A 21,715-nucleotide genomic window follows, 5' to 3' on the forward strand; every position below is an offset into this window, starting at 1 on the left:
TTAAATCCAATAAGCATTCAAGTTTATATGGTTTGGAATGGGAAAATATGCATAAAAATAATGATAAGATCAGAATACTCACTCGCCCAATAACTGTGCACACAGGGTAGTCCTTTTCATTGTGTAGTAGAGTATTCTGAATTATTTCATTTATTTCTGAACAGACAGCAGTAGTTCTATAACTTTGGCAAATGTATTTCAATAAATCAGATAAATAATTGTTCATGCCATGAGAGGTACCGGATCAGACCAAATAGTCAAAAACGGAGAGGTGCTGGATCCTGTTCTGGCAAGATCTAACTGAAATGAAGCACTGCACCCATCAAGTGCCGGTTCAGACCTCCTTTGCCTCCAGAGCAGCCTGAATTTTTCAGGGCATGAATTCTATTAGGTGTCAGAATATTTGGTTGCTCAATTGGTATCAAGAGACCTAACGTGTGCCAGGAAAACATTACCCACACCAGTACACTACCAGTACACTACCACCACCAGTCTGTACTGTTGACACCAGGCAGGATGGGTCCGTGGATTCATGCTGCTTACACCAAATCCTGACTCTGCCATCAGCATAATACAACAGCATTTGTCGGTGATCGCATCCCCACTGGAGCTGCTTCTTCTTGTTTTTAGCTGATAAGGAAAGGAACCCAGTGTGGTTGTCTGCTGCTATAGCCCATTCGTGGCAAGGATCGACAAGTTGTGCGTTCCGAGATGCCCTTCTGCGCCATTATATGTCTATTTGTGGCCCACCTGTTAGCTTGCACGATTCTTGCCATTTTCCTTCAACAAGTTTGTTGCACCATTCTCTGTAAACCCAAGACACTGTTGTCTGTCAAAAGCCCAGGAGGGTAGCTGTTTCTGAGATACTAGATCCGGTGCACCTGGCACAGATGATCATACCATGCTCAAAGTCGCTTAGGTCACTCGTTTTGCCCATTCTAACATTCAATTGAACAGTAACTGAATGCCTCGATGCCCGTCTTATATACCAAGCCACAGCCAAGTGACTCACTGTCTGTACAAGTGATCCATTTTTGTGAACAGGGTATTGTACCAAATAAACTGTCCAGAGTGTGTACGTTATCAACAGAGAATTGTTAATAAAAAAGGATTGTAGCATCCTGCTCATAAATTTACATGTAAGTCGAATTCAGTGTAAACGACGTCCTTTACGAAACAAGGCATAGAACAAATTGTGTTTTGGGTAGAGAAAACGGTCATCAAATATCTTGTGAAAGACTTATTTCACATTTCTGAAAGATAACATTGTTATTTTCTGGAATGCAATCTACATAGTACAAAATTGCTGTGATATAAGTGTATGACTTGACCATCTTATAATCAGTGATAAGATTCCCAAGTACAACAGGTCTCACAAGTATGGAACAGCCAACATCCCAAATAACAGCACACAAGTCTCTCAGTGCTTTTATACTTCATCTGTGCCTTTTTTTTTCTTCTTCTTCTTCTTCTTCAGGGGTAGAATGTCCTCTTCTGGCCTCTTCTGCTCCTCATCGGATTTAGCATTAGGTGAGGATTCTCCACAGTGCTCTACCTCTCCACACTCCCCCTGGAGAGCTTTCCTTTTCTTATTTTTCTTTGGGACAGGGCTGTTATTATGGTCCTCTCTTTCTGCCTCCTCTCCTTTGTTGTTGTTGTTGTTCTTCATTTTCTCTGAGCTGGGGGACTCCGGCAGGGAATGTGTAATCTTGATGGGGAGAGCTGATGATAGGAGGTCTGTGACTGACACTGCTGCCTCTCTCAGTTTCATCTCCATTTCACTGTCACTGTCACTAGAATAACATTGCAGAAACAAACATTTATTACAGTATGCAATGCTACTGTATAAGGATTCCTCCCAACGTAGAAATGAAGGTGACATCAAACCACCTCACACATCCCAATGGTTAAAAGGCCAGGCCTAAATAGAACAAGCATCACCTTGAGCTGGGGATGGGCCTGCGCCTTACAGGAGGAGGAGGGGGATCAATGGTAAACTCTCCTGGGACAGATGTGGTGAACAGCCGGAAACCTTCAAAACCTAGAAATAAGATCAAGAGCACAACCAGCATCTACATCACATCACACATTTTGTAATTACTGTACCAGTTTCAATGCAAACCAATTTATGGATAAACCCTCACCATCTTCACGTTTGGTTGACTCTGTGCAGGGTCTTGATGTTTCTGCAGATATCACTGAAATACAACTGAACATCAAATTTCAAAGCTGGATTCAAGTAGGCGACTGAAAAGTAGACAGGTGATGATGGTAACATGAGGCAAAGGCTATAACAGTTTGATGTAGCTAGCTAAAATAGTAAAACTGATGTTTATTAACATTTTCCCATGATAAATAAGAAATACCTGTCAGGTCCAGGAATGGCTGAAGAATTGCAACATTTACCTAGAACTAATGCTGCAGATAGCAATATTTGGGTGATTTGAAAAGTCATAGTCAATCGATCAATAATATAATCATTATTTTAGAAGAAAAAGTTTCATTAATTTATAATCTGTAGAAACGATGAGAATAGAAAGGTTCAGTACTTTTGTGAAGCATGACAGCACAGTTGAAAAATATATGGCAAGTAGAAATCCAAAATGGATGGTGTTAAGGGATAGATAGGAGTGGTTGAATGGAACTGAAGGGTGGGACTAATAACAACAAGATAACAAATATAAAACATATGGTGTCTGTCAAAAGTATATAGGTTCAGAACTTTTGTAAAAGTTCAGTTACAATAGAAATCAAACTGGATTGACCTCAGAAATAGAGGAAGGCCAGGACGAAACAAACAAAATATAACTATTGTAAAATAGATTGTAAAATGTGTAGAGTATGTACTGAAGGTAAGCCTAAGTATTATTGTTTATTAGTTTACTCCAATTGGGGGAGGGGTGGTAGGGTTTACAGAGAATAATAAAGGTATATTCTAAATTTTTAAAAAGTGTGTGTGTGTAATATAGAATTGAAGGTTTATTACACCAACTTTACACAGGCTACTGTTTAGGCCGTAGCACACGCCAAATAGATGACAGATAACCCACAAGCCAATCGTGACCTTCTCTTGTGAAACCCAGACGTAAGAGAGAGAGAACAAAGGCTGAACCTGGTCTTAACTTCCAATGCTCCACCCCCCTGCCCAACCCCCCTCCACGCCACTCCGCCAACCACCAGGATGCCCGGCATCAGAACATTCCAGGCATTCCCGTGATTGGCAGATAGCAGGTTGATTGACAGGTCGGACCCCGCGAACACCAAGTACTGGTCAGTACAACACAACCACCTCCTAACACATAACTGTCTGTGCGGGTCGCTACAATATATATTTTTTTGCTAAAAAATATATGGGGGATTCGAAATAACGCAATTACATTGATGGAAGCAAAAATCGAATCTAAATAAATATATTTATAAATAAATATAAAATAAATACCTGTCAAGCAGAGCCCCTAATTTCTTTGCAACGTGCGCACGGAACTCCGATGTCGTCTGCAACTCGTTCCCATCATGTTCATGTTTAGATACAGCCACACTGTTGACCATGGTATATCATAAAACAGTATAAGCGTAGCTGGTAAAGCGAAGCTTGATACAAAACCTCTACTCATGAGGAGTCAAAAATAGATGGGATAGCAGGACTACAGAGTAAATTAAAACTTACCGACGGGATTGCTTGACATTGCTTACCCCATCTAAAACAATAGTAGTTACTGTTAGGACGTTGCTGTCGTTTTGGAGAAAGATAGATTTGCTCGTTGGCTCAAGATTTCACACACTTAGCTAGCCATCTCCGTTAGCGTTAGCTAGATAACTACACTCTGGGTCTTAGCTAAAGCAAATGTACACTAAAGTTTGGCCGAATTTACCTGCCGGGTTGGCATTGTGTGTGCCATTAGTTCCATATGTGCCAAAACTCCAAGCTGCTTCCTTAAAATGTTCTAGATCTTCATCTTCACTGCTTGAGTCTTCGGCCATCGTCCCAACAGGCGCTGACATGTTGGATCGAGCACGTGTGGCTACAAAGCCATGCACTATGGGTAATTAATTATTTCAGGGCAAACGGTTGTCACAAGTTCCCCAGCCACAATGTCCAAATTGGCTATGTATCGTAAACATTTATAAAAACACAAATTAGCTTTTTGGTCTTAATTTAAGGTTTGGCACAATGTTTGTAACGTGGTTAAGGTTTGGTTTAAATCTTATTTTAAGATGATAAATTGTAGAAATGGACGTGGTATAGCCATAATTATGACTTTGTGACTGTGGTAACTAGCGGCGACAAGGCAAACCAGCACGCTACAATGGTTAGAGTTTGACGAGTGAAACCAACATTTTTCTTCAATTACTTTTGATAATTTCCCCTTCGTTCTGCAGAATATAAAAGGCAATGTTAGGTGGGCTTCTAGTTCTTACCAGATCCTCACTAAGTAGACATCCAAAGATGTAGACAATAGTATTTGATATAGAGTCTATGGTTCCTGAAATGTAACATTCAAGACACCACACTTTGTAGTCACTGAGATGTCTGACAAAAAACACATTAATCTATAGGCAAAAGTACAATATGTTCAATAAAAATCAATGGGGTTTCAATTTACTCAGTATGTGGGTCCAACTAAATAAGAGTGAAAAATATCAGTAGCGACCATTTTGTAAAATCCATAATTAGTGTTAATTTCAAATCAAACTTTGCCACATGCTCCGAATACAAGTGTAGACCTTACCGTGAAGTGCTTACTTACAAGCTCTTAACCAACAGTGCAGTTCAAGAAGAGTTAATAAAATATTGACCAAATAAAATCAAAAAATAAATAAAAGTAACACAATAACTAGGTTATATACAGGTGGTACAGGTACCGAGTCAGTGTGCCGGGGTACAGGTTAGAGGTCATTTGTACATGTAGGTGAAGTGACTTTGCATAGATAATAAACAGCGAGTAACAACGGTGTAGAAAACAAATGGGGGGGGGCAATGTAATAGTTTAGTGGCCATCTGATGAATTGTTCAGCAGTCTTATGGCTTGGGGGTAGAAGCTGTTAAGGAGCCTTTTGGTCCAAGACTTGGAGCTCCGGTACCGCTTGCCGTGCGGTAGCAGGGAAAACAGTCCATGACTTGGGTGACTGGAGAGTCTGACAATTTTATGGGCTTTCATCTGACACCGCCTATTATATAGGTCCTGGATTGTATTAAGCTTGGCCCGTGATGTACTAGGCCGTATGCAGTTCCCTCTGTAGCGACTTACGGTCAGTTGCAGAGCAGTTGCCATACCAGGTGGTGATGTAGCGGTCAGGATGCTCTCAATGGTGCAGCTGTAGAACTTTGAGGATCTCTGGACCCATGCCAAATCTTTTCAGTCTCCTGAGAGGGAAAAGGTTTTTTCATGCCCTCTTCATGACCGTCTTGGTGTATTTGGACAACGATAGTGTGTTAATGAGGTGGACACCAACGAACTTGAAACTCTCGACCCGCTCCACCACAGTTCTGTTGATGTTAATGGGGGCCTGTTCACCCCGCCTTTTCCTGTAGTCCACAATCAGCTCCTTTGTCTTGCTCACATTAAGGGAGAGGTTGTTGTCCTGGCACCACACTGCCAGTTCACTGACCGTCTCATCGTTGTCGGTGATCAGGCCTACCACTGTTGTGTCATAAGCAAACTTAATGATGGTGTTAGAGTCGTGCTTGGCCACTCAGTCGTGGGTGAACAGGGAGTACACGAGGGGACTAAGTAGACACCTCTGAGGGGCCCCAGTGTTGAGGATCAGACGTGGCAGACGTGTTGTTGCCTACCTTTACCACCTGGGGGCGGCACGTCAGGAAGTCCAGGATCCAGTTGCAGAGGGAGGTGTTTAGTGATGAGCTCCGTGGGCACTATGGTGTTGAATGCTGAGCTGTAGTCAATGACCAGCACTCTCAGATAGGTGTTCCTTTTGTCCAGGTCGGAAAGGGCATTGTGGAGTGCAATAGAGATTGCATCATCTGTGGATCTGTTGGGGCGGTATGCGAATTGGAGTAGGTCTAGGGTATCCGGGGAGGATGCTGTTGATGTGAGCCATGACCAGCCTTTCAAAGTTAGTACTTCGGGGCAGTAATCATTTAGGCAGGTTACCTTCGCTGCCTTGGGCACAGGGACTATGGTGGTCTGCTTCAAACATGTAGGTATAACAGACTCGGTCAGGGAGAGATTAAAAATGTTGTTGAAGATATTTGCCAGTTGGTCCGTGCATGCTTTGAGTACAAAGCTGATGGTTTGTCTGAGGGCATAGCGGGATTTCTTATAGGCATCCGGATTAGTGTCCCGCTCCTTGAAACCGGCAGCTCTATCTTTTAGCTCGATACGGATGTTGCCTGTAATCCATGGCTTCTGGTTGGGATATGTACATACGGTCACTGTGGGGAGGATGTCATCGATGCACTCATTGATGAAGCCGATGACTGAGGTGGTATACTCCTCACTGCCATTGGATGAATCCCAGAACATATTCCAGTCTGTGCTAGCAAAACAGTCCCGTAGCATAGTATCCGCATCATCTGACCACTTTCGTATTGAGCAATTCACTGGTACTTCCTCGAGTTTTTGCTTGTAAGCAGGAATCAGGAGGATATAATTATGGTCAGATTTGTCAAATGGAGGGTGGGGGAGAGCTTTGTATGCATCTGTGTGTGGAGTAAAGGTGGTCTAGAGTTTTTGAAACGTGGTTAAGGCATATGTGACATGCTGGTAAAGATTTGGTAAAACCGATTTAAGTTTGCCTGCATTAAAGTCCCCGGCCACTAGGAGCACCACTTCTGGGTGAGCATTTTCTTGTTTTGCTTATTGCGGTATACAGCTTATTGAGTGCGGTCCTAGTGCCAGCATCGGTCTGTGGTGGTAAATAGACAGCTACGAATAATAGATGAGAACTCTCTTGGTAGATATTGTGGTCCAAAGCTCATCAAAAGGTACTCTACCTCAGGCGAGCAATACCTTGATACTTCTTTAATATTAGACATTGCGCACCAGCTGTTATTGACAGAAAGACACACACCCCCACCCCTTGCCTTACCAGACGTAGCTTCTCTGTTTTGCCGGTGTATTGAAAATCCCTCAGCTTGATATTATCCGTTTCGTCGTTCAGCCACGACTCAGTGAAACGTAAGATATTACAGTTCTTAATTTCCCGTTGGTAGGATAATTGTAAGTCTTCAATTTTAATTTCCAGTGATTGCATGCTAGCAAGTAGAATTGATGGCAGTGGGAGTTTACTCACTCGCCTACGGATTCTCAAAAGACAGACAGATCGGCTTCCTCTGTCTTTTCTTCAAGCAAATGACAGGGATCTGGGCCTGTTCAAAGGAGAGCAGTATATATCGTTCTCGTCGGACTCGTTAAGGAAAAAGCTTCTTCCAGTTCATGGTGAGCAATCCCAGTTCTAATGTCCTGAAGTTATTTTTGGTCATAAGACAGTAGCAGCAACATTATGTAATTTTGATTTTTTTTTTTACTGAAGTTACAAACACACACAAAACCCCAGCACAATTGGTTACGGGCATGTAAGCTATTTTCTTCGGCGCCATCTTAACAATTTGAGGGCGCCATTAGAAATACAGAATTTATAATGGTGGATGCCATCACAATTTTCCATCAGCAACTAATAAAAAAAAATAAAAAAAAACACATATCACAAGTCTAGAAAGTGATTATCATCACATACCTTCCACTGAGCATTGACCTGAAGTTATCATTTCATAGCTGAAAAATATTTTACCCACAAAATCTCTTCCAGCCTTCTTTTTACTGTTGATGAGTGTTGGAGGAGATGTGTAGCGGAGCACAGCTGATTGACAGCTGGACTTGACAGGGGCGGCAGCGTAGCCTAGTGGTTAGAGCGTTGGACTAGTAACCAGAAGGTTGCGAGTTCAAACCCCCGAGCTGACAAGGTACAAATCTGTCGTTCTGCCCCTGAACAGGCAGTTAACCCACTGTTCCCAGGCCGTCATTGAAAATAAGAATGTGTTCTTAACTGACTTGCCTGGTCAAATAAAGGTAAAAAAAAAATTAAACACACAAAGCCTTGAGTTTAACAGTCTGAATACAAAGGCCCATGGAGAGGTTTAATTTAGTGTTGGGAGGCTCAGTATCACTCCAGCACAAACACACTGCAAGTAGATTTCCAGCACTGTCACAAATGCTAACAACTTAAAAAGGCCAGGGGTGCCATCTGTGACTTACTACCAATGGCATTTGTTAGTCTCACAGCTGAATATTTAGCCCACTATCTGAGGAGGAAAGACACAGCAAAGGATAATGATTGTTACTAGAGCACAATGAGTAGCAAAAATGTATTTACTTGTTCAATCAAATTAGGTGGTATCAAAAAGTTGTAATTGGCTTGCCATCTGTATAGACAAAATAATAACATGCTCAACTTCAACCAGTGCTCATCTTACGTGCTAAAAATATCCAGTATTCAACATTCACTTTGGGATCATGTAAAGTTCCAGATTCCCTCCGTAGAGCCGTTTGGTAACAGAGTGGCCTTTCACCAGGGAGATGGCAACCCTGAAAAAAATGACAACTTGAGAAATTGAAACTAATATTACTAAATTCGAATGAGTGTATTAGATCATTAGGCTGATTAGTTACACAAACCCACAAGATATGTCTAAATGTATTCCAACAAAAACAAGGATATTGCAACAAATACTGAACTAACTAACTCAAGGCAGATTAAAATAATACTTATTAAAAGTAACCATTTAAATGTTTGAAAAGAAAAACATGTTCAACATTACAAAAGAGTGATTGACAAAAGTTTCCTATGAGTCCCAGCAACAGAGGGGTACGAGGTAACAAATAAATGATCAACTTGTTTTGAAGGCAGACATGGTCCTGTTTTCCCAAACCTGGGGCTGGTAAATTTTGTTGGAATGTCTGAAGTGGAGGAAGTATACTCCTGTTCCCAAAAGGGCTATATTGTGGTTGTGTTCTGGGGCAATGTGACCGCTGCGTTGCATTGCACACAAGACGCTAATATTCAGGCACTACTCGCCCCCATCGTAGGCGTAGTCTGCCTTATTGTGCATGATCAGTTTGTTGTCCACAAAGTAGAAGCTGTCTGACCTGGTCTCATACGGGTGCTCCACCATTAGGCAGACTTTAAAAGAAAGAGAGGGAAAAAAACAAAACAAGGTATTTCAGTTTGGAAATAACTTCATAAGGAACAGCAGAATGCATATTAGCCTGGCTTACAGTAAATGACTCCTGAAGGGGATCCATGTGACTGTCTAGTACCACATTACTTACCTTACAATTTGAGTGGCTCTGTATGGATGTGTATAGTATACAGACTTGGCTAGCTATGTTGTGGCCAGTCTGAACTTTAGCTTGTAGGACACAGGCTAAAACAAAGATGATAGACAAAGAGAGAGGGGGCATTGCTGGTGCGCTCTTACTACTATTAGACTTACTGAGGTCCTCAGGGAGCTGGGGAAACTCATAGATATGTTCACAAGTGTTGCAGCTGTTTGGGATGCAGAATCCGAAGTCAAAGTCAAAGTTCTTGAGAACTTTATCCTGGAAATAATGCCTCTCTATCATGCGAAAGCTGTTAACAGGCCGGTCCCCCACGGTGAACTCGACACTGAAAGTGGGGAAAAAAGAGAGGCACTTGAGATACTGGTAGGGACATGCTGAACATAGCTGCATGAAATGGCTTAAGCTACTAGAATTGAAGCTTTATTCATTAACCATCTATATTTATAAAAGTAAAAAACAAGGATGATTATTTCAATTATATTGTTGCCAGCCATTTAAAACAACTTTAGGAGAAAAGCATTAAGTGTGGTGTCAGGGCTCTGCCAAATCGTCTCTGTAACCACAGTTGGATTGGTTGCCAGAGCTGCAAAGTCACACCAGCAAATGACATTGAGCATGAAACTGAGATCATGATTCGTCTGCATAAGTAACTGCTGAGTTATAAGCAATGGACCTGTACTGAATTTGAGGGTGCTAACAGCATACCAGAGCTTGAGGTAAGCCTGCCATATTGAAAAGCACAAAGCACATATATTATGAAACATTTAAGTATAATCACAGTATGTGGGTTTTCAACTACGAGTTATATGATTTCTAATAATGATAATGCATGTGGTGTTTCCTGTTTAATCCACTGATTTACGTTGCACCAACAGTCCGCAGTCTGAGGAAGGCCGGCGTAAACTGATACCGCACAAAGCGTCCAGCACTGGTGTCTACGTCTCCATTCTCTTCTTCCTCATCTTCAGGGTCTGATAGAGAACATGAATTCAAATGTAATTGACATCCAAATAAGTGTCAACATGTCATCTCTGATTTCAACCTAAAATTGTATCTACAACATTTGTGTAAGGACTACATCAATGATCACAGGGTGAATAACTTGGCTTGTGTTATGCCTTACTTGAAATAATAGACTGATTCATTTGGTCTGGGCCATTCTAAGTAGACTTAGCGATACTACATCATACACAGCGGGGCAACTTCCTGCTGACGAAACTAATGCTAAAATCTGCCAAGACTATGGGCATTCTCATTTATACATTCTAATGAGGCAATTCCTCATTGGAAAGAGAAAATATAGTGGCAGATTTGAGCATTAGTTTTGTACCCCAACCTAATAACATGAGTGCACCGTCAGCAGTGGTTTTTCCAACTAGGCTGTTTTACAGATTGAGCCTGGTGCCCTGTTCAAGTTGACAGTGACCTGGACTTGATTTCTATAAGTAGGAATACACTCCAATGTGTATAATGATGTCATATTGCTGAGTTTACCTTTAAGATGTGGCCTATCCAAGCTATTTATGCTGTGCCAAAGTGTGCTGGAAAAGTTGAAACTTCATGCTGGGCAAGACATTTGAGTTTACCACAGTTGTGAGGTTTAGCAATCTCAAAGAGCACTGTCCCAGTCTCCAGATCTCTAATCTTGAAACGTGTGAAGTCAATATTGTAGACATTGTCCTCAGGTTTACATAGATAATCTGGAAGGAAATTCGTAGTTACAATCATATACAGACAGGGAATCTGGTGTGTTTACGGATTCTTTGTTTGGTTACCTCAAACCATTGGTGCAAATTTAGCTTGCTAGTTCACTAACAAAGGGAACGTTAGCTAGAATACATTATCTTGAATCTTATCCAAATCCCATCAACACCGGTGCACATACCCCGTGTAACAGCACGCAGACCAAGGACTTCGTCCGGTGTGATGTGTCTTCCTAGCGCCCTTAGCTCTTCTTCTGTGATAACAGGCCGCTGTTTATCGGTTTGATTTCGTCGCGATTTGAGTCTCTTCAGTACACCTCCACCGGACTTTCGCTCCCTGGGATTTGCAGTTGGGCCGATATCGGTGTCCGGTCCTTTGACTGTGGCTGCAGTCTTGTTTCGAGAGTTAGAGCCGCTCATATCTTGGTTGTTTTGTGTTTGTTAAGGCGACTGTGTCGATGGCTGTCTGCAACTTTTACTAAATTCAAGATGGCGAAGCGTCTCTACCGAGAACATATGCTGAGAATAGTCGATTGTAATTGGCTTGAAACGCTAGGTGGTTACCATAGTTACCAGTAGGGCGGCCTGTTTAGAAACGTAGCGAGTAAATTGAATTCCAGTTAGAACACCAGCGGTGACGTTCAGTTGCAGATAGAAATGCCACGAATCGAGCCGACATGATTCCTTGATCTACATGTCAGAGACATGTTTGTTCTACATATCGTATTTATATCTTAACGTTCCAAAACGTTGTGTCCTGCTGAACGTGCAGCCGAGTATGGTCCAACTTCATTAGTATATTGAGCAATTTGACCATACTTATGTAATTTGCCCATGCACTACATTTATATAAAATATAACGTCTCTTCTTACATCTCTCATCTGCATTACATGTCACCCCAATATAAATATCTCATTCTACTTCTAGGGTTTCCCCATTACTTATGACTATAGTATCTCAACGATATACTGCATGTTGAACAGTTCAGTTACATGAGGTGTACTACAATAACCCCAAGGATAGTAAAACATGAGATAAATCATATGGAAAACATTTGCAAGAACACCAGTTAGATAAAATAGCACATTTATTTAAAAAAGAGACAGTATTTATCAGCAGTTCCCACTTAGATGTTATTTGTAGAGCCACAACTGAGTATGGAGGGGGCATCTCAAAGGACTCCATCAGTCCACCTGCTGCATGAAGCCCTCATGGGGTGGGAGAAATCAATAAGTCGAGTAGGATTCCTTATTGACATTGATCGCTTTCTTTCACATTCACACTAATTAATTCATACCCTCATTCTGTGATTCATAAGACTGTGTATGGACTGCACAAGAGTGTATGGTTGTTCCGTCTGCACCTCAGTAGGGCTAATGGGAGAGTGGTGTAGCAAGTATTTGGTTCTTATCTTAGGTGAGCTCAAGTAAGGTTAGGATTTTTGCACACTCAGACTCGGTGGGCAAAAAAAAGAAAAAAAAGAAAACATCCAATGAAGTACTCGAAAGCACACCAAAAAAAAGGAACCTCAAAGCTGACAATGATAATGCACAACTGTATTCAAATTTAAGGCAACAGGGATTCAATTAAAATAAAATGTACACACAACAAATGACAGACAAATGCTTTGAAAATAAACCAAGTAGTCACACCACTAAAACATCCTGGTAAAAAGTCAAACAAAACAGATCCTGAGAAAGAATAAAAAGCTACAAATCCTTTAGTCATTAAGCAAATATCTCAGATTAAACCCCTTTCTTAAACTATACATGTAAAAATGTCCATGCTTCATCAATCTCCTCTCTTCCAGACAGCCAGTGTGGTCAGTCAAGACCTTTTTTCTACAGTGCCACCGTTGTAACTTATCCCCAGCAGAAATGCCAGTCTTCTTTAAAATTAACTATTAAAAACACCTCAATAGTAACAATATTTAGATTAGAAAATAACCGCTGTCACACTACAATAAGTGTGATATTGTACCTTACAGTATATACACACGCAACTGTGTAGCGATTTCAATTAAGCCAACAAAAGACTAACTTTGGTACTGAATTAAATAAACTTTTTTTTTTCAAATAAGTAACAAAGGTGCTTCTCTCTTATTCGATACAGACTGTTTCTTTTTGTAAATGTATTTTTTATACAAAACAAATTAAACAACTATCAGCTGACCAAGTATTGTAACCTCTCCCTTGTTTTTTTCCAGCAGCATGGAACATGGAGGGGGAAACCACAAGAGCGAGAGAGAATTTATAACACCTGGATCATCTATTTGTCAAGTATTCAGCAAGTATAAAACCAATGACAAGTGTGGAGAGGCAAGTGTAATAGGCTTGGTAAAAGATGTTTCCCTCATGGAAAGAGCTTTGTTCCTGATACAGAGGCAGTTAGATAAACACAAAAACAATGCAAACATGCAGCTACTGACTTCCAGGCTAACTGTATTGAAGGACATATGGATATGTCCGTGGAACACCTTAGAGATTAGTAACAACAAAATGCTGCGGTCCACTTTAAGGCAAGTTTTTTTAAAACAGCTTCAGAAAGGAATCAAAGGGATCAGACAAAAAAATAATAATAAACTGGCCTAAACTTAAAATATTATTTCATGGAGAGATGGGAAAGAGGGAAACTATTCCCAATAGTGAAACATGTACACACATCTATAGATGTGTGTACATGTCCAAGGTAAATATAGATTATTAAGACTGGTGCAAGCCCACTGTTTATACATCATGTTGATTTGACTGATTGCACACTTTTCAAACTAATTTGGGGAGCTGGCTTTTAGAAACACTTCTCTCTGGGAAAAGAATCACAATTTAATGCAATATAATAATTGTTAAGAAGGCTGCTCTTAAGCTTTCTACTCAAAGCCAGTTTCAATTTAGGCTACCACTGACAATATTGGTTGGCCTTAGTAAAAGTTGTGTAACACAACTAGTTCTTTCCAACTACTCACTTTCTAACCTTCTATGTAGCTATGGATAGCTGACACACACACACGTAAGTCCTACATTTATATTCCAATATACTAAAAGAATCCAGCAGTTTTTCCATGAGGACTTTACATAAATAGTAAATAAATACAAAAAAAATGCGTAGGCCCTTCCGGTTATTCATTCTAATGACACACTGTATTGGGATAACTTCTGATGTTTACGTTATATCTTGACCTAGTACTTAATCATCACTCCAGCACCAACATTGTGAGTTAAAAAATGAAATTATATCATTCACAGTGTTATGAACAGAGGATTACTGGGAGTTTTATAGAACAAAAATTCTACAACACAAAACACTTGTGAATCAAAAGAAGGCATGCACAGCCATGACAAAAGAAGGCATGCACAGCCATGACAAAAGAAGGCATGCACAGCCATGAATGGAAAAGGCAGTGACCATGACAAAAGAAGGCATGCACAGCCATGACAAAAGAAGGCATGCACAGCCATGACAAAAGAAGGCATGCACAGCCATGACAAAAGAAGGCATGCACAGCCATGACAAAAGAAGGCATGCACAGCCATGACAAAAGAAGGCATGCACAGCCATGACAAAAGAAGGCATGCACAGCCATGACAAAGAAGGCATGCACAGCCATGACAAAAGAAGGCATGCACAGCCATGACAAAAGAAGGCATGCACAGCCATGAAAAAGAAGGCATGCACAGCCATGACAAAAGAAGGCATGCACAGCCATGACAAAAGAAGGCATGCACAGCCATGACAAAAGAAGGCATGCACAGCCATGAATGGAAAAGGCAGTGACCATGACAAAGGACAACACTACATGCATCTCTGTGACAATTCAGACATGTTACTGATTTGGGACCTGTCCCACTTGCTTGAGAATTTGTTTAATTACCAGGTCCCTCAATGTTGGCAAAGTAACTAACTAAATCACTCTGTACTATTTCAGATAACCTTTCAGAGGTGGCCTTTCACCAGATGCAAACCAAGCTAATGTACCGTTAAGTGAAAAACACATACAAGTTAGAGGGTTTCATCAATGTGATTAAATACCATGTAAACCGTCAAAGGATTCAAACTCTCCAGGGCTCGAACATTAAGGCTTGTCCTCTTGTCCGGGGACAAGATTTTTTTAAATTGTACAATTTTTTTTTTTTTTAAAGGTACAGAAGAATAATATAGATTTGGAGTTTGAATGGACAAGTAAATGTTTTTTTTTTGCACAATATCAAACAATTACTCAGATCAGAATTAAATCAGAGGGGCCAATTGGCATAACATTTAAATCTATTTTTCATGTACACAAATAAAAAAAGCCTACATGTCAAAGTCTAGGTGATATGCATATTGGCTGCAGCTTCATGTCCAAACCGATGCTGACATGAGGGAGGCTCCGTAAAATGTAGCCAAACTTTAATGAGACTGTTAATTACATAAATATAGGCAAACACCAGTCATTTTTTACAAATATAATGAAGGAAAATTAACATTAACGTTTAAAGGCTTGAGGCATGGTTTGTTCAGATCAAATGGTCACAAGACCGGAGACAATGCCTGTTGCGCACCACACATCACCCACCTTGAATCTGAGCAGAGGTGGTCAGCATTTTAACTATGAACTTGTTAAAAACCTGGATGTTTTATGTTATTTTATGAAGCAAGGCTTACCTTGTTTAAAAGTAGCCTAGCCAAAATACAACCATAGAAATGTTGAAGTAATTATTTTAAACACCTAACATGCCAAATGTTCTATTGGTTTTCACATTTATATTTTATTGTCGAGCAGCCAAAGGCATAATCCTAGTCATATAAGTAACCCATGCTAGTTGATGCATCTTTAGATCTCCTCTTTCTTAATTTCTAACAGATATGTTTTATCTCTGTCACATGAAACCACTCACACGTGCAGTGCACTTTTGGCAAATGTTTTCCCGCGAATTGCATTTTGGAACCTTCCCAGATAGCACAGCCATGTTCACATTGTTGAGCATATAATATGAAGAAATAATACTTAATCAACATTTTAAGCTAAACGGTCTGATCTGTTGTATCAGCCTCATTGCTTTTTTTAGTCTGTTTTGAACCGTAGACATTTATTGTCCCAGGGACAACAGGACACCCTTAATTTCAAGCACTGGAAGACAAGTGGCTGAAAAGGTTAAATGTCAAGCCCTGCAATTTCTGATAACTCTATAGTCTAGCTGTCTCAAAAGGTACCTGCTAGTACACAGTTATGCATGCCAGCACAACAAGTAGTCTTCTTACCTGTGACCACATTTGAGGAAACTTGCATTTTTATATGAAACAGCACAGCATGGTATAGTCCCATGGAGGTACACATGCATTTTTAAACACATTATGCAACATAATTGTGAAATCCACCTTAGATGTGAAAACACAATCAGCCTTCTTTTCAAACAGCACATGAAACATCAATTCTCTGCCATAGAATAGACTGAGGCTGTAACAGTACAGACTTGTTGAAATGATTAGCATGTTGTTTCTCAACAAATTATGGCACAGCTTTGTATCAAAAGCTCAAAAAAGTTGTAGCTTTACAACACTAGCAAGTTTGGTGATAATCAAGCCCAAAAATAAAGTAGAAAAAGAGCAAGCAAAAACATTCAAATGCCTAATTGGCCAAATTGGCAACCGTCTCCCACTGTCCCCTCCAATCTCCACCAAACACAAATTCTCTAAAACATCTTCCAATTTCCAAATTTGTAAGAATCAATATTTTCTGGATATTATCTCCTGTATCATCTCTGACTAAATACTGGGCCGGACTTTTGTTGATCACCATAGCAGCCTATCTGCATTCACTTCAAGCCACACCTCATCCAAAGCCATACTCATCTATAAAGAGGGACAGCCAATCACATTTCAGCACCCCTCTGTATAGTCCCAGCCTCTTCCTACAAGACAAGACAAACCTGCTTCGAAAGTGGTCAATCCTGTCTCATGCGAGATCATGTCTTTGTGATGTGGTAATTTGCAACATGGTGGAAATGTGTAAGATGTACAATACACACAAACTCACTCTCTCCATCCCCTTTTCTCTGTGTGACCTTAAAGTTAGTGAGGAAGGCATTTTATTCTGTCACCTGCACTGCATTCCAAATTTGTTGTCTCTTTTTTGTCCACTTAACGCCATTGGCTCTCGTGCTCACTCCTGTCTATTTGCCTAGACTTTCCTTGTGTCTCTTCCTTGTCTGCCCCCCCCCCCCACCCCCCCCTTCAGTCTCTTGTCCATCATGTTCCGTTTCCCCCTCTATTTTACATTCTCACAGCCGACAGAGGCAGAAGAGTGTAGGGATGAACACCCCGAATGCCACCAGGATAGGGAACATGAGGCTGCTATTGTCGGCCGCATACGGGTTTGGTGTTCTGGGGCCTGACTGGACCTTGTACTTGGGAGCTGTCGAGGTACTCTTCTTACCACCCTCCTCTCCTGCCTCAGACTCCTCTTCCTCCTCCTCCTCAAGTTCGTCACGTTTCTCCAGTCCAGGGTGAGGCTGAAGTTTTGGTACATCTGAGATGCACAAAATATAGAGATGGGAGAGATCATGGGTTTAAAGATATGGTTGAGTGAAATTCATTTCATGCAGAACTTAGAGGTAAGACATTGAGGAGAGGGTGTGATGTCTTTAGACTAGATTGTGCATACAATTAATTGTTTGAGCAGCCAATGAATAACGTTATTAAAAAGGAATGTGAGATAAAAAAAGAGAGCAATCATTTTGTAATACAACATTCCATTACAATTGTTTTAATAATTTCAGAATTATTTAGACATCTTAGAAAATGCTATTTTTCACTGGCATTGCCGAATATTCTCCTGTTAATAGACTGATGAGGCTCACCATCTAATGTCCCCTTCATCACATACAGAGCACAGACCTTGGGGTTGTCGTAATAACCCTAAGAAAACAAAGGGCAGGTTATCAGTTCACAGCAGAGAAAGCCATGTGTCAAATATACAGAGAAATACAGTCCTACCATTATTTGCACAAAAATGATTAGTGACACAGAAAAGGTATAAACAAACATACAGTCATGGCCAAAAGTTGAGAATGACACATTAATTTCCACAAAGTTTGCTGCTTCAGTGTCTTTAGATATTTTTGTCAGATGTTACTATGGAATACTGAAGTATAATTACAAGCCCACTCCCTTGGCTGAGAAGCAACCCCACACAGGAATAGTCTCAGGATGCTATACTGCTGGCATGACACAGGACAGATGGTAGCGCTCACCTTGTCTTCTCCGGACAAGCTTTTTTCCAGATGCCCCAAACAATCGGAAAGGGAATTCATCAGAGAAAATGACTTTACCCCAGTCCTCAGCAGTCCAATCCCTGTACCTTTTGCAGAATATCAGTCTGTCCCTGATGTTTTTCCTGGAGAGAAGTGGCTTCTTTGCTACACATCTTGACACCAGGCCATCCTCCAAAAGTCTTCGCCTCACTGTGCGTGCAGATGCACTCACACCTGCATGCTGCCATTCTTGAGCAAGCTCTGTACTGGTGCTGCCCCGCAGCTGAATCAACTTTAGGACACAGTCCTGGCGCTTGCTGGACTTTCTTGGGTGCCCTGAAGCCTTCTTCACAACAATTGAACCGCTCTCCTTGAAGTTCTTGATGATCCAATAAATGGTTGATTTAGGTGCCATCTTACAGGCAGCAATATCCTTTCCTGTGAAGCCCTTTTTGTGCAAAGCAATGATGACGGCACGTGTTTCCTTGCAGATAACCATGATTGACAGAGAAAGAACAATGATTCTAAGCACCACCCTCCTTTTGAAGCTTCTAGTCTGTTATTCAAACTCAATCTGCATGACAGTGATCTCCAGCCTTGTCAACACTCAAGGCTGCAGTGTTATGAATATTTGTGTCATTCTCAAAACTTTTGACCACGACTGTACATTCAGAGTTGTGTGCAGGTAATCATGGCTTTAGTGCTCGACTTTAATTTGAGGACACATCTGAAAAATATGTTTTAAATGGGTCAGGAGAAGAGGAGAAAACATTGAGCAGTGACACACTTCGGTTGTGTCAACTCACCTTGACAAACTCCACAGTGAGCTTGCCGTTGAAGGTGGACACCTCCCCCTGAACACTCAGTTTACCGCGGCGTATGGAGAAGGGCACAATCTCGTCATGAGCTGTACTGTGACCCACCCGCTCAAAGATATCCAGATCTTTCACCACCACATGGTCATTAAGACGCACGTCAAATACCTGTAGAATGTCAAAGGTATTTATATATTACTAATAAATTAACTTGCAATAAAACATCTGTTGGAAACTGTATTTTTTTGGAGACTATCAATATCTAAGTTGAACAACATTATTTGCTGCAAAATTAGAATAACATTACTATGACTTACTGTTTACAGTAGTGATAACTTTGAGATCTAAACTGAAAACATATTTTGATGATTTGATTGGAAAGCTGAGTGGTACCTTCTGCTGAGACTGAGCAAAGTAGACCTCTGCATACTTCAAGACAAGTATATAGTCTCCTTCCTCACGAATCGGCACCTCATAGCCAAAAGTATCCTCATTGTAGCGTTCTGTCTGGTAGAGAATCTGGTCCTCGGGACTAGAGCGCAATATGGGCAGACGCACTCCATAATCTGAAGCTAGAGGGAAATACAGAGTAGATTGTTCACTATGTTGTCGATTTATAAGCAATTCCGTCACATATTCACCCAAAACACTCCTTACATAAGCTTACATAATACAAGCCCATTTGCTTACCCATGTACTGGAACAGTATAGTGATGGCTGCTTACATTTATTTTCTGTACTTGCACAAACGGTGAAAACCAGGAAAATAGCACATGCATTTTATGGCCGATAAGGTCCTTTTAAAAATGTGAGATGCAAACTTGCTGGCTAACAATAGCTTGGCATGTTAAAATATTCATGACTTATCTGTCCTGGCAAGTGAGAGGCGATACCTGTGCCAAGTGTCAATGTTTCCTTAACTGTCTGGTTTCTATTTGCAGACAGACCCATTTGGTCTTTAGTTTTACTGGGATGGATGTCAGAAACAATATGAAATGTCGCTTCAGAATGAAATGTGTTTTTAAAAAAAATCTATGAACATGCAGTGGAACTAAGCATAGTGGCTATAATTCATCAAACAAGAAATGTCATCAATATATCCTTTACCTCAATATACTTTCATTTTAACTGCTCATGTTTTTAGTTTCCAATTGATTTTAAAGAAATACATTTATGAACATCAGTCACTTTCCTAGTTAAAGGTTACATAAAAATAAAATAAACATCACAGTTGAGTTTACTATTCTTCCATGAGATGGTTCATTTTCGAAGGAGAAGCTCAACAAATATGACAGCACTACTAATATTGACTATTCATTGGGTTAAATCGGTTCAATAGCAGAAGTCAAAACAATGCATGAGTTAGCTTGAAATATCTTCTTAATGGGAAATACACACCTCTACAACCATATGATCACCCTCTGGCAGAAGCAAATATTTCACTTGCTTTCAGCCAAATGGCTACAATTATAGCTAATTTCACACAGACTAGCTGGCTATGGCGTTCAATTCAATAGTCACATTTGCTATTATTAACAGGAAATAGTCATCTAATAGAGCCATTTTGATGACCCAGCCATGCCTACATACTCACCTTTCCCAAGCTTTCCTTCCAATGGATCCTTCTTGAAATGAATGCCATGCATGTCTGTGTGAGCTTCCCCGCCAGCGTTCACTGCCCAGATAACTCGTTCAGCAAGGCCCCCACCATCCGCCCAACAGTGTTCAGCCAGCAGCGACAACACCACCACCACGACCAGCCCAACGACCAATGGCACCGTTACCCGCCGCATTGCCATACACAGCTTGGTACAAGCAGACACACACGAGTTGGCCCAAGGAAGCTGTGTGAGAGAAGGCATCAATTGTAGCTAGCTAGCCAACTAGCATAAATGACAGCACAAAACCCTCCCACCCCCCAGATAAGGTAGTCAAATATATTTAGGTAGCTAACTATCTGACTAACATTAGCCAAGTATGACTGCTGAATGGTTGCAGCTGACAAATGTTCGCAACCACTAAACATGGCTAAATCTCAAATACTCTCAGGTAAACGAACAGCCTCGTTGGCCTTCACTATAACTAGTTAGAGTTGAGCAGTCTCATCTGTTAGCTAAAAGCTATCTGTGGCTTGCTAGCTGACTTAATGCTCGGTCATCAACGTTCCCAGAAGCTCTAGCGGAATATGAGGTTCTTACGTTGCACAATCTTTGGTGCAACTTGCTTCTATCCCTGTTTGCTTCAAGATGTAAATCGAAGTCCACAATCTACACTGCAGCTCTCATTGACAGCAATGATCGTTTAGTCTTCTCTGCCAAACCGGTATGACTGACGTTGATTTCCTCAGATGCACACACAGTGCATGAAGGCTGAGGCGAGAGAGGGTGTGAACTTGCTGGTTCACTGTAGAGAGGAAATGAATGACTGAAGTGACAACCAATCACATGGCATTAGTTTAACATTTTTTTCTCTCTCGCTCTCTATGTATATAAATATAAAGAGAGAGTTTAGCATATTCATAGAAATGCATCGGATTCACGAATCAAATACAATTCCATACCACCAATGTATATCAACGAGCTAAGGTTCTGTTTGATGCAAAGCTGTTTAGTTGGAAAAATGCAGGTGAAAGATACACACAATTACACACAATTACACCTAATGG

General features: G+C 40.8%; 3 protein-coding genes across 5 annotated transcripts; all 3 read right to left on the reverse strand.

Moving 5' to 3' along the window:
* LOC118393115 (protein CUSTOS-like) lies at window positions 1-4,103 on the reverse strand. Of its 2 annotated transcripts, XM_035785443.2 has the most exons (6): window positions 3,873-4,098; window positions 3,668-3,698; window positions 3,440-3,538; window positions 2,145-2,209; window positions 1,942-2,041; window positions 1-1,793 (listed from the first exon to the last, which is right to left on the reverse strand). In XM_035785443.2, the coding sequence occupies exons 1-6, from the start codon at window positions 4,000-4,002 to the stop codon at window positions 1,430-1,432; spliced, it is 789 nt and encodes a 262-aa protein (XP_035641336.1). In that variant the 5' UTR covers window positions 4,003-4,098; the 3' UTR covers window positions 1-1,429. The 2 variants fall into 2 exon arrangements, with proteins under 2 accessions (XP_035641336.1, XP_035641337.1); XM_035785444.2 differs by lacking the exons at window positions 3,440-3,538; window positions 3,668-3,698 and having other exon boundaries at window positions 2,145-2,198; window positions 3,873-4,103.
* A 3,960-nt stretch (window positions 4,104-8,063) lies between these two features.
* LOC118393116 (protein unc-119 homolog B-like) lies at window positions 8,064-11,524 on the reverse strand. Of its 2 annotated transcripts, XM_035785446.2 has the most exons (6): window positions 11,188-11,524; window positions 10,889-11,002; window positions 10,165-10,273; window positions 9,455-9,627; window positions 9,108-9,141; window positions 8,064-8,546 (listed from the first exon to the last, which is right to left on the reverse strand). In XM_035785446.2, the coding sequence occupies exons 1-6, from the start codon at window positions 11,423-11,425 to the stop codon at window positions 8,462-8,464; spliced, it is 753 nt and encodes a 250-aa protein (XP_035641339.1). In that variant the 5' UTR covers window positions 11,426-11,524; the 3' UTR covers window positions 8,064-8,461. The 2 variants fall into 2 exon arrangements, with proteins under 2 accessions (XP_035641339.1, XP_035641340.1); XM_035785447.2 differs by having other exon boundaries at window positions 8,064-9,141; window positions 11,188-11,521.
* A 551-nt stretch (window positions 11,525-12,075) lies between these two features.
* Window positions 12,076-21,452, reverse strand: LOC118393113 (malectin-like). Its single transcript, XM_035785440.2, has 6 exons — window positions 21,249-21,452; window positions 20,645-20,894; window positions 19,444-19,622; window positions 19,042-19,218; window positions 17,843-17,900; window positions 12,076-17,511 (listed from the first exon to the last, which is right to left on the reverse strand). Exons 2-6 carry the CDS (start codon window positions 20,847-20,849, stop codon window positions 17,264-17,266), a joined length of 867 nt encoding a protein of 288 aa, XP_035641333.1. The 5' UTR covers window positions 20,850-20,894; window positions 21,249-21,452; the 3' UTR covers window positions 12,076-17,263.
* Window positions 21,453-21,715: the final 263 nt, after the last annotated feature.

The sequence above is a fragment of the Oncorhynchus keta genome, chromosome 14, assembly GCF_023373465.1.
Source record: "Oncorhynchus keta strain PuntledgeMale-10-30-2019 chromosome 14, Oket_V2, whole genome shotgun sequence".
NCBI classification, from domain to species: Eukaryota; Metazoa; Chordata; class Actinopteri; order Salmoniformes; family Salmonidae; genus Oncorhynchus; species Oncorhynchus keta.

What these genes read in the sequence shown, in the direction of transcription:
- LOC118393115 (XM_035785443.2), bottom strand. Translation starts at nt 4,002, where the DNA reads ATGTCAGCGCCTGTTGGGACGATGGCCGAAGACTCAAGCAGTGAAGAT. An exon ending in AATGTCAAGCAATCCCGTCG is followed by an intron (nt 3,539 to 3,667) that starts GTAAGTTTTAAT and finishes CATGGTCAACAG; the next exon opens with TGTGGCTGTATCTAAACATG. An exon ending in TTAGGGGCTCTGCTTGACAG is followed by an intron (nt 2,210 to 3,439) that starts GTATTTATTTTA and finishes TTTGATGTTCAG; the next exon opens with TTGTATTTCAGTGATATCTG.
- LOC118393113 (XM_035785440.2), bottom strand. Translation starts at nt 20,849, where the DNA reads ATGGCAATGCGGCGGGTAACGGTGCCATTGGTCGTTGGGCTGGTCGTG. An exon ending in TTGCTCAGTCTCAGCAGAAG is followed by an intron (nt 19,219 to 19,443) that starts GTACCACTCAGC and finishes GACATTCTACAG; the next exon opens with GTATTTGACGTGCGTCTTAA. An exon ending in TCACTGTGGAGTTTGTCAAG is followed by an intron (nt 17,901 to 19,041) that starts GTGAGTTGACAC and finishes TTGTTTTCTTAG; the next exon opens with GGTTATTACGACAACCCCAA.
- LOC118393116 (XM_035785446.2), bottom strand. Translation starts at nt 11,425, where the DNA reads ATGAGCGGCTCTAACTCTCGAAACAAGACTGCAGCCACAGTCAAAGGA. An exon ending in TGCTAAACCTCACAACTGTG is followed by an intron (nt 10,274 to 10,888) that starts GTAAACTCAAAT and finishes GTTCTCTATCAG; the next exon opens with ACCCTGAAGATGAGGAAGAA. An exon ending in CCAGCTCCCTGAGGACCTCA is followed by an intron (nt 9,142 to 9,454) that starts GTAAGTCTAATA and finishes TTTCTTTTAAAG; the next exon opens with TCTGCCTAATGGTGGAGCAC.